The 18,195-nt window shown below is 40.7% G+C and overlaps 1 protein-coding gene across 1 annotated transcript; it reads right to left on the bottom strand.

Annotated features, from left to right (window-relative positions):
* Positions 1 to 11,661: 11,661 nt before the first annotated feature.
* Positions 11,662 to 12,702, bottom strand: tpbgl (trophoblast glycoprotein like; the record flags this gene model as incomplete). The annotated part of the gene is made up of 1 exon (XM_084320406.1): positions 11,662 to 12,702. The coding sequence occupies one exon, from the start codon at positions 12,700 to 12,702 to the stop codon at positions 11,662 to 11,664; it is 1,041 nt and encodes a 346-aa protein (XP_084176532.1).
* Between the last annotated feature and the right edge of the window lie 5,493 nt (positions 12,703 to 18,195).

Below are 18,195 nucleotides of genomic sequence, written 5' to 3'. Positions count from 1 at the left end.
TGACACAAAAGCATAGTACACGAACATCTGTACCAAACATAATTCAAATAACACGAAATTGTCCTTAGCAAGAAAGGTTTTTATCATACTGGGAATAGTGCACGTGTTCAAGATTAAATCGACCACCGCGAGGTTGCCAACTGCCAGAAATTTGGGTGTGTGTAAACAGTGATCCAAGGCAATTATATAAATCACAAAAGAATTGGACAGGACTGTAATTGCATAAACAAATGCTAAAAAGATAAAATAGAGATTGATGAAGGGAAACGTTGTAAAACCGATTACATAAAAGCCTGGAGGATGAATAATAAGAGAATTGTTGAGCATAGCTGAGTTCCTCCTGCTGAAATGCCCCTGGCCTGAGATGTATAAGAACACTCCAGTCTAAAGGATAAAGCAGAACAATCTTACATATTATATCAACACATTCCTAGGTTATGTCAACAGTAGTATACATACCGTATAGGAGCTACAGAGATATAGGCTAAAGTTTGGTTTTAGTCGCATGACATCGTTGCATCGCACATGAGATAGTTGAAAAGACATTTTATGGACAGTCATGTTAACATGGATAAGCATCTCTTATAGAAGAAATTAAACATGTTGATTCTTCATGTAGGTACAAACATGACTGGTCATAACATTTTCTTTCAAGCGTTTAAGTCAATACAAACCGATAATGTCATAATGACATTTCATTGTCCTCACTTTGGACTCATAACTCTAAATTCAAAACTCATAACTTATTAACACGAGGAGTAAAACACATTGGCATATTTTAGGAACATTTCTAATTTCTAAAAGGATTACAATCTAAACGTCCATTTCAGTGGAATACCCCTCTAATCAGACATCAAATTACAAACAACCAAAATGTGCTAAATGAAAGTGCACAAAAACTCACCTATGATTCTGTCCAGGATTGGGCTGATTTGCTCTCTGAATGTGACTAAAGTAAGATGCTAACTCAAAAGCACAAACAAGCCAACTGCACCTCTGACCCAAAACCCATTGGAAAATATAGCCTATTGATCTCAAGAGATAACAAGCAGGCTTCTAATGAAGACAACAGATATAGCATTTTGAAACTACATAATACCCCATTATACAAATCCCTTTGATCCACAGAGAGTATGGCATAATTAGCACAAATTCACTGTGCACTCAAAACATCCAATTATTCTTTTGGATAATGATTTGGTGATTCTCGGAACATATCACCACCTCTCCTAATTGTCCTTGAGCACAAAGGGATGTATTAAAAAAAAAAAAAAAAAGAAAGAAAGAAAGAAAGAAAGAAAGAAAGAAAGAAAGAAAGAAAGAAAGAAAGAAAAAAGCCTCATTATATTCCTCATAGCAGGAGGGATAACTGCTAGGAGGCCATGGAGATGCAGATGCACAGTCCACATGGACTCATAACACACTATACATACACAGTTGCAATAGTGCACAACATCAATAACACAAACTCTAGTTCATAAATACAGAGTTTTTGTCTTTTCAAATAAAAGATTTATAAAATTTGCCACAAAGAAAGTACCTTTAATTCAACCCAAAAGACAGAGGAGGACCTTACTGGAAACTTTTTTAAGATGCTGACGGGAATGAAATTCTCACTAAACCATCGAAAAGATGTTGAAACAACGTTGGGACAACATTGATCCAAAGACTGACGTTAGAAAAACATTAATTTCTACCACTCTTTGGACACCTAATAGCCAACGGCTTATCAACATGTTAGCCAGAGTTTTCTACTCTATGAAATGAGAGATTTGCGGCTTTGTGTTCCGTTGCGGGGGTGTGTGTAGGGGGGGGGGGGGGGGGGTGTAGATTCTATGGCTGCATATTAGCCTGTGCATACATCGCTTGATCAACCTCACTCGCTGCTAAAGCCCTGATGTTGTACGAGTATTTGGGATTCCTGTCACTCCCAATTAACAAATCCAGAGTGAGCATCTGCGCCATTTGATGTGGAGAACGTACAGAAATTAAGGTGTGAAATGAGTGGAATTGATGTTTGACAGTCAGAGAGAGAGAGAGAGAGAGAGGTCAGAGAGCTCTCTCACTCTCTCTCACACTCCCGTGCACACATGCACACGCACGCACACGCACACACACACACACACACACACACACACACACACACACACACACACACACACACACACACACACACACACACACACACACACACACACACACACACACACACACACACACACACACACACACACACACACACACACACTCATTGTGCCTTTTCATCTAACTTTCAAAATCCCTCCTTAGAACATTGACTGATAAATCCGCAGGATTAATTAGTGTGTAGATCTGAGGCACCAAAGAGCTTGTTAACACAGATGGCTCCTGACTGGTCTAGTGACCAGCTATAGCTCTGGTAATCCACCATCTTGAATATATCTGAGCCCTGTTAGTTTCAGGCCCATAACCACTGTGATGAAGGGGTCTACGTTTGGCAACCTATGACGCCCCCCCCCCCCCCCCCCCCCCCCACGCTTTTTTGTTTTGTTGTTGAATCAGCTAAATAGGAGTAAACTTGATATTTCATATTCACTCTCCCCAAAAACCCAATGAAAAGACTATTTGAAAATATAAGCTGAGAGAAACCTATCATTTTCTTTATAATGCAGGGCAGCTCTAAGGACCTTAGCAGCAGATTACAATATGATGGCTCCCAGGTGTAACAGTACAAAGTGGCCAAAACAAGCTACTGTACCATACGAACATTGTTTGAGTTTGACATTTAAAATGCAGGAATTAAAGGGAGCAAGGAACCCATAACGCAAAGAGACTCATACAGTATATTCAGTATTGTATGGTGTCTTTATGGGAATATCTGTAGAATTTACACATTACATGGTTTTGTATAAATATAGGTTGAATTAATATGAACTAAGAAAATTATGTGATGCCAATTATAATGCATAATAATTCCTGAGGGTGCATTTATCATGAGAAAGGGGCACGGTGACCCCAGACAAAAGGATTCTCCTTTGTTTCTCTCACTTCTGGGAGCGCCCTCCTAATGAGACTGGTTTGTTATGTAATCCATAGGGATTGGTGGTTAATGACCTTGCCTGTAAACAAACAAGCCCTTTAGTGTTCAGACGTTTGGCTAATTAATCTTATCTGCCCCTATTAACAAGCACTGCTCTCTCACAATTAAAATTTGGAGAGAGAGAGAGAGAGAGAGAGAGAGAGAGAGAGAGAGAGAGAGAGAGAGAGAGAGAGAGAGAGAGAGAAAGAGAGAGGGGAGAGAATGTGGTGGGAGGGGATGCTTAAAATGTTCTTGGAACAGCGGCCATCCAAAGCATCTTGCGAATTGTCAAATGGTCAACCGTCTTCTGAAACAGATGCCAATCTCAAGGTGGTGGAATAGAGGCTTGTATCCGCCGTATACACCAACCAACTGCCTGCCACCAAATGCCCCTCTTCATACCCCTAGTGAAATAATAACCTCGTTCCCAGTTTTATCTCCGTGACATAAAGCCTGGTAAAGAACTACTGCCGAAAGTGTCTATGGGGTAGAATTTCCGGTGTATGCACTTCCCCTGGAAGCTGCCTCCGAACGAACCAAACTTTCCCCGAATCCTGTCGGCAAACAAGCTAGAACGTCCCGGTCATGTAGTAAATTCTTCAGGCAAAGCCGTTGCAGTGGCTTAAACAAGGAAATATTGTTACGTTTCTATAATTGTTTTGTCGAAACCGGAAAGCCTGTAGCCTGTACTTCCGTTTAGACATTTTAGGAGGCATATCTTTACCAGCCTAGTGAAATAATAACAAAAACAATAATTTGCCACGATGCTTGACTTTGGAAGTTGCCCATTCCTTTCAATGTTTTGCTAACTTTGCTATAAATAAAATGCCAATAGTCAAAACAACTAGTTTGAATTACAAACTCATGACCCGACTCGGATTTGTTTTTCAACCGCTATGGTTTTCATGTTTTGAAATAATGGAAGTTAATTTAGTCATCTGCTCATTGAAATGCATTCACAGTGATCTAGGAAAATAAAGATGGTGGCAAAGTGAACAAGGCAAATTGAGAGCAAATACCTGTGTTCCATAATGAATAATAGTACAGCAGATCCGTGGTTATGCATGGGGATATCTCTGCTTTTTCTCCACACTTTAATGTGGTTACAGTGCCATGAATCATTATGGGATAAGAAACAGGATACAAATACATCACCACGGTAAGTCAAATGTGCTTTATTGACAACCATTTTCACTGGGAAGCTATTTATTCATTTCTTGGAGTACCACATTCAGACCTAGCAAATTGTTCCATGGATCTGACATGTCAGTCAGGCTAAGAAAATGGAAATGTTTACATGGACGTGACATGGGAGACTTATCATGGGCATTTGTATCCCCCTGTATCTGGTCAAGAGCAAACCTTCCGCTTCTAGAAACTCACTTGCATAGAGACTTTGCCCACTAGAGGCTGCTAGCAATGCATGGCTGTAGGAACCTAGATCACTTACTCAGGGCCATGGTGAAATGTCATGTGAGACATAGGCATTTACAGACAAACAAGCACAAATTTGCAATAACAGCAACCTTTTTGCGATAAGCCACACCCATTTCCACAACCCCTTTTAGCCAATTGGCATGAATACACAGACATAGACACATGACCTCCATGCCAAATCTCAGCCTCCTGGGGCGAAACCTGGAGAAATCTTTGTCAACCAACCGACCGACCGACCGACCGACCGACCGACCGATCGACAGAGTGACCTATAGAGTGGCTGGTTGCAGCTAATAAACACGCCTTCCGAAGGACACGCGTTCCGTTTTCAAATGAATTGGGACGTTCTTGTTTTATTTATTTTGATTTTTTTTTATAGCATAACATAGCTGTCACAAATGGTCAATATCAAGCACAGTACTCATACCAGTATAGCTTCAGAACGAAGTACCCATACTTGGTAGGCTGTTATCAGTGCACAATATGTTCACAAGTTCACAATATGTTCAAACCCCTATGTGCTGAAGAAGCAAGTCAGGGCTGAGCCTGCCACACATATATACATATACATAGAAAGGATATGAGTCAGAGGTTTACATACAGTAAGTCAGGGAACATTTACTGTGTGGACTAAAGGAGCAGTAATGAATATTTTCTGTCCCTCTTTTCTTTATCTTGCTTTTTTCTTTTGCTGGGCTTTCAGCTTAAACACTATTCCTGCCACTGACCTATACTGTATAGGTTCCCACACGTCCTCAGGAAACCAGTCAACTGGATAAAGTAATTTACCTGAATGAGGGGAGGACAGAGGGAGGGAGAGAGAGAGAGAGAGAGAGAGAGAGAGAGAGAGAGAGAGAGAGAGAGAGAGAGAGATAGAGAGAGAGATATATGGTGGGAGGAAAGGAAGACTATAATATTGAGAACAGTACAGGCCTACAGGGAGATGAAAAAGGAGGGGAGAAATAAAGCAAAGGGGTCTAATATATGAATAACTTTATTGTTCTGTTTATTGTGCTGTTGCAACACCTTGGCATCATCCTGGACCCCACCCTCTCAAGTTCAAGTTAAAGTTCCTTTTATTGCCACACGGCCAGGCCGGTGGAATTCAAGCATGGTGCAGGTGGTAGCTGCGACAATACACCACAGAAAACATAAAGGACACATGGAACAGTACAGTACAGAAAACACCACCTAGAACATATACATGACGGAACAGTACAGTACAAAAATAATATCAGTTCAATGTAACAGAAACCAGATAAACATAACAGCAGGGGGTAAATTTAGGAGGAGTTGGAGTTGAGCAGTTGTATGGCCTTGGGGAAGAAACTATTATTGAACCTCACAGTACGACTACCTAGTGACCTAAACCTCCTACCAGAGGGGAGGTGTTGGAAGAGGTGATGAGCTGGGTGCAGGGGGTCACTAATGATTTTGTTTGCTCTCATTCCTCCCACATGTAAACCAGATCACCAAAGCAGCCTTTTTCCACCTCAGGAACATTGCCCGTCTCAGACCCTCCCTATCTTTCTCTACTGCTGAAACACTAGTAGTCCATGCATTCAATTCATCCAGGCTTCATTACCGCAACAGCATCCTTTATCAATGGCTCATCAAACAACATCCTCCATTATGTCCAAAACTCTCCTACTGCTACCCACATGCTCATCTCCACCCGCTGCTCTGACCACATCACCCGTCTTCCACAACTTCCATTGGCTGCCAACTAAATACAAGCCCTCAATCCCCCCCCCCCCCCCCCACACACACACACACACCTCTCTGACCTCCTCCAGTGCCACACCTATCTGTTGTGAAAGGGTGATTTGGGGGGGTTCCAGGGAGTCGCCAGTAAAATAGTTAGTTGGAATAGTTTAATATCACAAAGACTGTATTCACTGTGCAATGAGAGAATATATAAGAATGATTATAGGTGTCACTCTCTCCTCTGGTATCTCCCTATAATTCAATTCAATTCAATTCAACTTTATTTCAGACACTTAGAAAGGTCCATATAAAAAATTTAAAAAACATAGCACAACAATACAATACAAAACATATAAAACTGTAAAAACAACCATCCATGGTATAAAAAATACAGTAAAAATACATAAAGGCTCTTTCGCCAATGTCGCCACAAAATAGAATTGAACCTGGTGTTACTTTTGAGAGGATTCATTAAGGCCACAATAACACTGTTCAATTAGTCCTCTAACCGACACATAAACCTGTACATAAGGTTTCTTAAAAGTGCCTTAAATGTAGGTATACCCACACTGACAAACAGCTGGCTGGCACTGTGCCATCTAGGGACACGCAAGACCAGTCGTAGAGCATCATTATAAGCCACATTAAGTCCACAACAGTATAGACGGTTATGGATTTGTGTTGGAACCGGATCCATGAATTATGTCCGGGGACAGATCTTCATGATCAATATAGATGTATTAGTAGGACACATGTAATCAAGTATAAATAATGTAGGTGAAATTAGTTTGGCTAAAGAGGAGAGAGAAGGAACCGGGCTCTCTGTGGTCTGAGAAGGGTGGGGGCTAGAGAATGAAAACATGCCTGCATTCTTACAATTTGTTTATGTTTGGATTACTAATTGGGCCTTTAAAAATGACAAAAACATGATCACAGAAAGAGACAGAGGAAAGGCAAGAGCAAGGAGTACACCAATCAGAGGAAGGGGTGGGTAATAGGATGAAAGAAAAAACAAAAGAAAAAGATAATTAGATCTCACAAAAAAAAGGTTAATGATGAAGCCATTAGGGAAAACATAGCCTAGCTTTACCACCAGCAACTTAAAGGGACATTTCACTGTAGTAGAAGCTCTACCTGTTGTGAAAGGGTGATTTGGGGACCCCCGGGGGTCCTCGAGGGGGTTCCAGGGGGTCGCCAGTAAAATGGGGAATAGTTTAATATCACAAAGAATGTATTCACTGTGCAATGAGAGAATGTATTAGAATGATTATAGGTGTCACTCTCTCCTCTGGTATCTCCCTATAATTCAATTAAATTCAACTTTTATAGTGTGTTGTAAAGTGTCAGTCTTACCTCTATCTATGTACAGTAAGTGCATCTACAAGTAAGTTAGTTGCTGTCCCTGTCATCTGCTGTAAACACTACCATTCCTCCCAGGTGTCGGGCTCCTCATTCACTTCCATTCATTTTGGGAACCTAGTCTAAATATTAAACTTCTGAAGTATGAACAAACTACTGCTGTGCATATTACAATAAAACAGACAATTCTGAGTCAACAGTATGTGTCTGTTTTGGCATTTTATGTGTCTTTACAGATGTATTAGCTTAAAAGTAAAAGCAGACCCAGTCACTTTGTAAGTTTGAGTGTACTATGTTTCTCTGCCTTGCATGGAATGTTCGAGGAATGGTTACCAATGGTTACATGCTGCCTTGGTGGAAATATTCTTAAATGTAAGTTCCTTTACTGATAATATGAGAATGCTAACATTAACTAAGAAGAACAAGTACATTTAACACAGAATAATATTGCTGTATAGTTTGTTCATACTTTAGAAGTATGATATTTAGACTTGGTTATCAGCATGAGTGGAAGTGAGACACCTGGGAGGAATGGTTTAAATAAAGTTACAATTCCATTGCAACACCTTTATTTATTTTAGTCATACTGTGACAAGTTTGTGTGGGATATGCAATAGAAAATGACGTTGAAAGTTATGGGAAATTACATTATTACATATTATTATAACAGGACAATATGGCAAGGGTTAAAAGAAGAGATACAAATATAAGATGAAAAAGCACAAAGGTAAAAAAAAAAAGATAATAGTAAAAATATACAAAAATAAAAATGTTGATATAATGTGGACATTGTATCCTCCAAACATTTGACCGGTGGAGTAACTAAAACAGACAAATCATTCAGCTCTCCAAGTACAAAGGGTTTAAATTGTATGTGCTATCTTTGTCTCTCTCCCTTTCTCTCTCTGTTTGTATAAGTGTGTGTGTGTGTGAACATAATGACTCTCTCTCTCTCTCTCTCTCTCTCTCTCTCTCTCTCTCTCTCTCTCTCTCTCTCTCTCTCTCTCTCTCTCTCTCTCTCTCTCTCTCTCTATGTGTTTATTCGTTCTGGGTGGCTTTTAATTGCATATCCCTTTGCATTGAATGTACAGTTGTACACAATGTCACAATTAATGAATCATTTCAACGTAATGCTTCCTGAGGACAGCTGTCCCACAGATTAAACATGTCCATTCCGTTTGCTATACAGCACGACAGTGTTCTGTAACCTTGACATAATAAGTGACATTTTTGGCATCATTGTTATATAATGGTGGTTCCTAAACTGCTGATCTCATCAAAGTACAAGAAACAGCCTACATGGCTTACAATGCTGTCTTTTTTTTTATTTGTTAGCCTTTATAGTCATTCAAATGTTTATAACAACTACCTATAAATTGTTAATGGTAAATGGACTAGCACTTTTATCCAAAGTGCTTTACAACTTGTAATGATAATAATTCATTTGATTTATATAGCGCTTTTTAAGAACCCAAAGATGCTGACAACTTGTGCCTCACATTCACCCATTCACTCACATTTGACCCATTCACTCACATTTGACCCATTCACTCACACATTCACTCACACATTCACTCACACATTCACACACACATTCACTCACACATTCACTCACACATTCACACACACATTCACTCACACATTCACTCACACATTCACTCACACATTCACTCACACATTCACACACACATTCACTCACACATTCACTCACACATTCACTCACACATTCACAGACCACCTGTCATCATACACTCATCCACTATGGTGCTACCTAATGGAAATCAAACAAATTCACAAGATACTAATGTGTGATTTTTAGAGGTCATATTGATCATTATGTGATACATGATGAAATATGAGACATCAGAGACGCCTGCTTGTAGATGGCACAGTGAATATGCAACTCTCGCCATACCGTGCACTCACTCATTCACTTACTCAGAACATTGTACATATGTCTATACCGAACACTGTGACCTCATTTTCTTCTTCTAAATTACATGCTATACTATGTTATTTGATACTATCTTGTCTAGCACAGTCTCTGGAGCGTAACAGTAAGAAGCATTTTGTATGAAAGTATTCTGTACTTCTGTATGACAACTATTAAAGAAAAGAAAAGAAAAAGAAAAGAAACAATGGCGGAGGCAACCATGCGCCTACGTGCTCATGAGGGGCAGTTAGAGGTTAAGTCCCTTGCTCAAGGCCACTTCGACACCCTGCCATGAGGAGTTGGAATAGAACCGAGAACCTTCCGATGATTACCAGACAACCGCTCTACCTCCCTGTGTGGAAACAATGAGTGGCTCCTGAGGATCAACATCTGAAAGTAAGTGACTGCAAACCAGATCCAGATGTAACACTCACTTTTCTAGCCAAAACTATGTGATGGATTGATTAGTGGAATTAAGTCAGTGTGTGTGTCTGTGTATGTGTGTGTGGAGGGGGGGGGTATATGGTTAGGGGGTAATGTTAGGGTTAGGATTAGGTTATGGTTATGGTAGACCTAAGGGTTATGATTAGGCATGTAGTTGTTGTGATTAAAGTTTGGGTAAGGAGTTATTAGGGAATGAATGTAAGTTTGTGGAATGTCCTCACAACGCTTAGGGACACGGCTGTCTGTGTGTATGTGTGTGCCACTGTGGGTAGCTTTTCAAATACAATTGCAAACTGAAGCCATAAACTTCCATCTAGTCAGTTAGAATGGCGCTGTCCGTGGTGCTGAATCAGTCTATTTGCCTCTCTTCTTCACTTGCACCAAGCCCCTAACCCCCTCCTTCTCTTTTCCTTCCCTATGTTGCTGCTCTACCCATGTGACCTTGGTCCCAAAACGTCAACTCTGTGAGCGTTGACCTTTCGTTAAGTCTGTCGCCTGCAGCGAGTTGACCGGAGAGGCACCGATTTTATGGGTTGATCGTCATTCTCCATGGCTTATTAGTCACAGTGCTGATGAGATTAGTACTGCCACGCCGTTCTGGTCTAATCGTATCTCTAAGATGTCCTCCACCACCCGCCGATTCACTGGCGCTGTTTTATGAGCTTTTATAGGTTAGACCTCTGCGGCATTGAACCCCGAGATAATGCGAGAAGTGATGATGGTACAGACAGTACACCTTCTGACAGAGTCCCCCGTACAAACAAAGTGTCCCTACAGACTCAATGTCACATGCAAAACTCAAACAGCCCTGGAGCGTTTCTAAAGAGGACAGGAGCAGTAAATCACGGCCAGTGTTGTTGTGTCTTATAGACTTCAGATTAACTGGAGTTTCACTAAAAGCAGCTAAACACATCCAACGTGAAGTAGCCCACAGGCTATACTGTATGATGTTGATACTTTGTGACAGTGATGTTATAAGAAAAGAACACGGTTAACTCGTCATTTTGCTTTTGATCTTTATTTCCGTTTGGTTTTGTATGCCTATATACAGTCACATGCATGTTCCGATTCAGCCCATTCCTGTCATCATACACTCATCCACTATGGTGCTACCTAATGGAAATCAAACAAATTCACAAGATACTAATGTGTGATTTTTAGAGGTCATATTGATCATTATGTGATACATGATGAAATATGAGACATCAGAGACTCCTGCTTGTAGATGGCACAGTGAATATGCAACTCTCGCCATACTGTGCACTCACTCATTCACTTACTCACTCACTCACTCCAATTTGAGATACCTCAAGGGGGATAATGTACATACATAGTTTGTCCAAATATTGTCTTGTCTCAGAACTTCCCTAAAAGTATTGGGGTTGTAGCTTTCAATACTGTGACCCAGCTTAATTGCAGTTTCACCATTTCACAACAGGAATTCCATATTGACCTACAGTAGCTATATATCTTCCTCAGTCATTTGTTGAACTATATATGAAGGCTATATAAATGATATCAAACGATGTGTATGGCCTATAGGCTACTGGTAGGATGTATTTACAATATTTCAGAAGTTGAACATGTTAACTGGCAAACAGATGAATAGGCCTATACTTGAATACTGATCATGTCATCTCGTTGTCTTTGAATGTCATATCCCACCATGGGAGGATTGCCACCTGTAGTTCATATTGACCAGATTAAACAGATGTAACATGATTCATACTACAGCCACGTTACTGACGTTAGCTAGTCTTGGGTCGGAGTCCTGCTCGTAGCGGTAGTGATAGACTTCCATTTGATCTCGGCACGCCTCCCGGATGTTGTTGAGCCACCGTTTGATGCCCCCGCGGTTTAGATACAACACCGTGAGAAACACAACCCCGATCAGAGCTAAAACTAAACCGAGGAACACGTATGACACCGCTTCGAGGTTCTCATTCATACAATCCACGTCCTCTCGTCGGAGCTTCTCCAGGGGGATCCCTCTCTTGGCCTCGGGTTCGACGCACAGGAGGCGCCCCGCGTCCGGGCACTGCGAGGAGTTCTTCAGCCAGTTATAGAAAGCCCCCAGTTCACAGTTGCACCTGAACGGGTTCGAGGACAAATACACGCGTATGCGTTTCTGCTGGTACAAACTAGAGACATTCTCTCCTCCAATGCTCTCTATTGAGTTGTTTGTTAGCACTAAACTGTGGAGATTAAACATGTCCAGTCTCACCAGGGGGATCGCCGTCAGCTGGTTCCCCACTAACTCGAGTCTGTGAAGGTTGCGCAAACTTTCGGTCGTCAGCGCGTTAGAAAGTTGAAACGTGGCCGGAGACAAAATAGAGTTGTTGAGGCAAAGGGAGCGCAGATCTCGCAGACCGTGGAACGCTCTGGCAGAAATAGACACCAATCGATTGTGGCTCAGATCCAACACGTGCAAACGAGCGAGTCCCAGGAACGCGTCGGATTCGATCACCTGTATTCCGTTATGTGACAGCGAGAGGGTCTTCAACTCCAACTCCGTGCCGTTGGCCGAGAACGCGCCTCTGGGTAAAGTTGAGATGTTGTGTCCCCTGAGGATCAACGTGGAGGTCCACTCCGGTATGTTAGCCGGCATCTCGGTGTCCTCCTCGCCGTCCAGACAGGTGACGGTCCCCGAGTCTCTGGCACAGATGCACGATGACGGGCAGTCATCCTCCGCTTCCACCGGGGGGAACAACAAGCACACGACCACCGCCGTCAAACAGAAACAATACATGAAGCACGAACACATCTTGAAATTCCGATAATACAAATGATCCATATCTTCTTCCCCATCGTATTCTCAAATAAAGTGTATTAAGTCGACGTGTCTTGAACGTCCGAAGGTGACCGGTCACAGTGCTTTTCAGTTGAGGCATGCAAGTCGAATCAATCGGTCGGTCAGTTGGACAAGCAATCAAAATAAAAACTCTTTATCCATCCTCTTTGGCGTCTTCTCTCTCCCGTGGAAGCTGGTGTTTCGCAAGAAGAATCACATTGGATGGATCGGAGAAGAGTCGGCTATATAGTGGCCCGGAGTTTGAACGCCTGCTCTTGTTGTGGGAACGTGGACAGGTCCTCATGTGCGCGCCTCAGATGTGGGTCTGGTGGTTCATGGTTATTAAAAACGTCCGTGCTTGAAAAAGACAGCTATCATTTATTTCAGTTGTTCATTCTCTTTTTGTCTTTCTTTTCTTTGCTATGTGCGTTCGGATGCAGTCCACGGGGGTACTGTATGTGAGTTGGGCTATCATCGCACGCTTGTCCAGTCCCTGGGGGAATGGGCGTATTCAAGAGCAGGGTGACCCTCCTCCACATACAGCCTGCAGGCCGAGCTTCGTTTGCTGCTGCGAGGAAGGCGACCAAGAAGTTAGAAAAAGTTTGTGCGGAACAAAATCACAAACGACACATTGCCTACAACCTTGTTCTGTTTGAGCCTCCTCCAATGTACAGTTTCTACGTCAAATGTATATACTCTATTTTCTGCACTATTTTTGTATCACAAACAGTACTGTATTTGCAAATCTGGTATGTCATAAATGTATAGATGTAGCTGTACTGTCTATCTGTATGTCGTGTGTGTCATATTATGTTATGATGAATTGAAAATGGGGGACCCTGATGTAAACAAGACGAAAGTCTTTCTCTGGTCTGCATCCCCTTAACAATTGTATGTATTGAGCTGTACTGTACTGTACCCATTCTGCAATCTGTTAATACAGTTTTCAATCAATCAGCCATTAATCAGACCTGCAGAGGACAGTGGGGAGAGCCGAGAGAGAGATAATGACGAAGGGGGGGGTGGAGGAGAGGAGGGGGCAGGAGACCCGGCGTTGACTGACAGTTAAACACGACAAACGAATTGTGTTGAAGGAGAGAGAATAACCATTCACTCATCTCATCCTGTTGCTTCACGGAGATCTGACAGGTTACAAAACCTTAAAAAAACTGTGCGGAGCCTGGGGTCGACTGGCCTTTTTACTGGTGGAATTGTATATAATTGTGCTACTAATTGTGTGAAGAGCCTTTATCATGACATAATAACAGATGGTTACTTACAGCTGCACTGTTGCTAGACAGTAGTACTTTTAATATGGAGGAAAATTATCGAGAGTGAACCCCATTTTAGGAGATGGATTGATTCTCACGGGATGTGGGATAATCTGTGCTATAGGCCTACAGTTGCGCCGTTATTCATGCGTCATAAACTTGCCATTTATATTTTTCTTATGGAGGAACCTAAATAATGGTCTTCGTCAAGGGTGTTTACTGTTGTGTAACATTTAATTAGTAAGTCCGCGACACACTCCATGAGTAATGCTCTGCGTTTTCATGTTGAAGGAGCACCTTTCATCAGTAAAAGATGCAGCGGGGGCAATTTACCGCACGGAAAGGCAGTAATTTCCATTCCCCATCATGGTTCGATTATTACAGCATGAATTTATGACGTTCCTTGTTTGCTGCAAATCACCTGCTGTAATTACAGTGGTCAGTGGAGCCTGTTGAATGGGCCTTGACTCCTTGGACTTGGACAAGGCTTGGAGGTCTCTCAGATTGCCCCCCCCCCCCTCAAACGGAAAACACGTTTTACACAGAGTCATGCACATTCTCGACGTCTTCGGTATGTAGGTCTAGCTTTAAAAAAAAATCAATACGCTTTAAAATAAGCAAGTTGGACATGTGTAGCCACTCAGAGTTAAGCTTGATGGCTAATTGTTCGCGATGCATTTAGTCATTGTTGTATTGCCTTGAGCGGGGAAGTCACCCGTTTCTGGAATGAAACTATCCGTGAGTAATGAAAGTGAAGTAGGCCTACTACTACTATATTACAGTCTCTAAAAGTTGCTAACTGTAAACGCTTTAGACAGACGCAACAGCATCAGCAGCACGCTGCAGAGCTTGGGCGAGAATCAGCACCACGGAGAGCGCCGAAAATAGCGGAGTGCCAATCAGCCAGTTTTTATAGGCTATACTGTCAGCTATGTTCCGACTTGTTTTACTTTACCCCTGAGGCTATTAACCTATATTATATTCGAAAGAAAGAAAGCCACTTTCTCTCTCTCTCTCTCTCTCTCTCTCTCTGTCGGTCCTCTGAGAACTATATAGGCCCAGTACTTACGCCTACTATTTGTTGGGCCGAGCTGACACGTTAGCTGCCCCCCCCCGCAGCTGCCACGAAGGGGGAGACACAATCATCTTCTTAGCCGACGACACACTAGACCCGGGTTGGCGACTCCCAACATTTATGACACAATCAGTCTAGAGAGGAACTACAGGCCAATGGTATCATCATTCCAAAAGGAGCACTGGACCCAGATGGAGCAACTATAATACATTAACACAGTTCATAATAAATGCATATAGATTTTCACCTGAAAAATATAGTTTGAGTGAATATAACTATTTAAAATGCTGAATCAAAGACCTGTGGGAAGTGTGTGTGAGTGTGTGTGCTCAGAGGTTATACCTGATACTGGTATTGAAAGATGGTTGTTCCCTGTTATTCAATTCCTGCCTCACATGCCTCCACCCACCCCCTCTCTCTTTGTGCTCTGTGCAGAGTGTCTCAGACAGTCGTTCGTAGTGTTCCCTACTGGAGCAATACGCAAACAGAGGAAAGCTTCCTTCACCTATTTAAATCTGACTGTTTCATATCAGCATGCATCAATCAATCAAACAATCAACCAACCACTCAATCTACCTATCTACCTACCTACCTATCTATCTACCTACCTACCTACCTACCTACCTACCTATCTATCTATCTATCTATCTATCTATTGATTGAACATTTTATTAACAGATTGCAGAATGGGTACAATACAGTACGGCTCAATACACACAATTGTTAAGGGGATGCAGACCAGAGAAATACTTTCGTCTTGTTTACATCAGGGTCCCCCATTTTCAATTCATCATATGACACACATGACATACAGATAGAAAGTATATCTATCTATCTATCTATCTATCTATCTATCTATCTATCTATCTATCTATCTATCTATCTATCTATCTATCTATCTATCTATCTATCTATCTATCTATCTATCTATCTATCTATCTATCTATCTATCTATCTATCTATCTATCTATCTATCTATCTATCTATCTATCTATCTATCTATCTATCTATCTATCTATCTATCTATCTATCTATCTATCTATCTATCTATCTATCTATCTATCTATCTATCTATCTATCTATCTATCTATCTATCTATCTATCTATCTATCTATCTATCTATCTATCTATCTATCTATCTATCTATCTATCTATCTATCTATCTATCTATCTATCTATCTATCTATCTATCTATCTATCTATCTATCTATCTATCTATCTATCTATCTATCTATCTATCTATCTATCTATCTATCTATCTATCTATCTATCTATCTATCTATCTATCTATCTATCTATCTATCTATCTATCTATCTATCTATCTATCTATCTATCTATCTATCTATCTATCTATCTATCTATCTATCTATCTATCTATCTATCTATCTATCTATCTATCTATCTATCTATCTATCTATCTATCTATCTATCTATCTATCTATCTATCTATCTATCTATCTATCTATCTATCTATCTATCTATCTATCTATCTATCTATCTATCTATCTATCTATCTATCTATCTATCTATCTATCTATCTATCTATCTATCTATCTATCTATCTATCTATCTATCTATCTATCTATCTATCTATCTATCTATCTATCTATCTATCTATCTATCTATCTATCTATCTATCTATCTATCTATCTATCTATCTATCTATCTATCTATCTATCTATCTATCTATCTATCTATCTATCTATCTATCTATCTATCTATCTATCTATCTATCTATCTATCTATCTATCTATCTATCTATCTATCTATCTATCTATCTATCTATCTATCTATCTATCTATCTATCTATCTATCTATCTATCTATCTATCTATCTATCTATCTATCTATCTATCTATCTATCTATCTATCTATCTATCTATCTATCTATCTATCTATCTATCTATCTATCTATCTATCTATCTATCTATCTATCTATCTATCTATCTATCTATCTATCTATCTATCTATCTATCTATCTATCTATCTATCTATCTATCTATCTATCTATCTATCTATCTATCTATCTATCTATCTATCTATCTATCTATCTATCTATCTATCTATCTATCTATCTATCTATCTATCTATCTATCTATCTATCTATCTATCTATCTATCTATCTATCTATCTATCTATCTATCTATCTATCTATCTATCTATCTATCTATCTATCCATTAAACAATCATGTCTAGCTCAGTGTGTGTAAGCCAACATGTAGTCAGTGTGTGTTTTGAGTAGCAGCAGCACTGGTACTCTGAGGTGGACAGAGAGTGAGTGAGAGTGAAAAGGTGAGGGAGAGTGAAAAGGTGAGGGAGAGTGAAAAGGTCCAGTGACCTCACAAGGTGAATTCCAAAGGTCCATTAAATAACCAACTGCAAATCAATCCCTTTGGTACTTACCTAATTGGGGGAGAGATCTACACCACCCTGAAGTTCCCACCATAGTCAGCCAACACCATGACGGACACCCAGACACGATTCACAATGAGTATGCTAATATATGGAAGGAAACACCCCTGACAATCCTAAACAGTGCCTTCTCCTCTATTTTCAAATAATAATACACGAGAACATTATGTGAATGTCAAACACGTAACCACGGTAACTAATGTGACCAGGCTGCCACATCTTGATAAACCCTCCAAATCTGCCCACTTGCACAACTCCTATTCTCATAGTTACTTTCCCCCACTAATCTATTTAACTCTTGCTGTTCTATAACCCTATGACGTCATTCCTGTTTTTCCTCTCCTACTTTATATCCTGACTATATAAAACTATTATCTTTAATCTCGCTGCAGGACAGGGAAGCCTCTGACAATCAATAGGTCTACTGAGTAGGGCCCGGTATTTTCTTATATGTCATATTTCTGTATTTTAAAAACCTTTTTCCTAACAATAATACAAACTGAACTGAGACAACCGGACTGTTTTTCTTGTTGTACTTGTTTGTAATTGTGTACTAAGTGTGTGTGTGTGCGCGCGCATCCGCATTTATGTAAGGGTGTGTCTACAGAGTGGGCAAGAGGGTTGTTTAAACAGAGAGCAACAGAGCATGGTTCCTGCAGCTTTGTCCAGATAACGAGAACAGGATACACAAAAGACATGTGGGGATGG

The sequence above is a fragment of the Notolepis coatsorum genome, assembly GCF_963971535.1.
Source record: "Notolepis coatsorum genome assembly, chromosome: 8".
Classification (NCBI taxonomy): domain Eukaryota; kingdom Metazoa; phylum Chordata; class Actinopteri; order Aulopiformes; family Paralepididae; genus Notolepis; species Notolepis coatsorum.
Note: the sequence above shows the minus strand (reverse complement) of the source record. Positions and strands in the feature narration are given on the sequence as shown.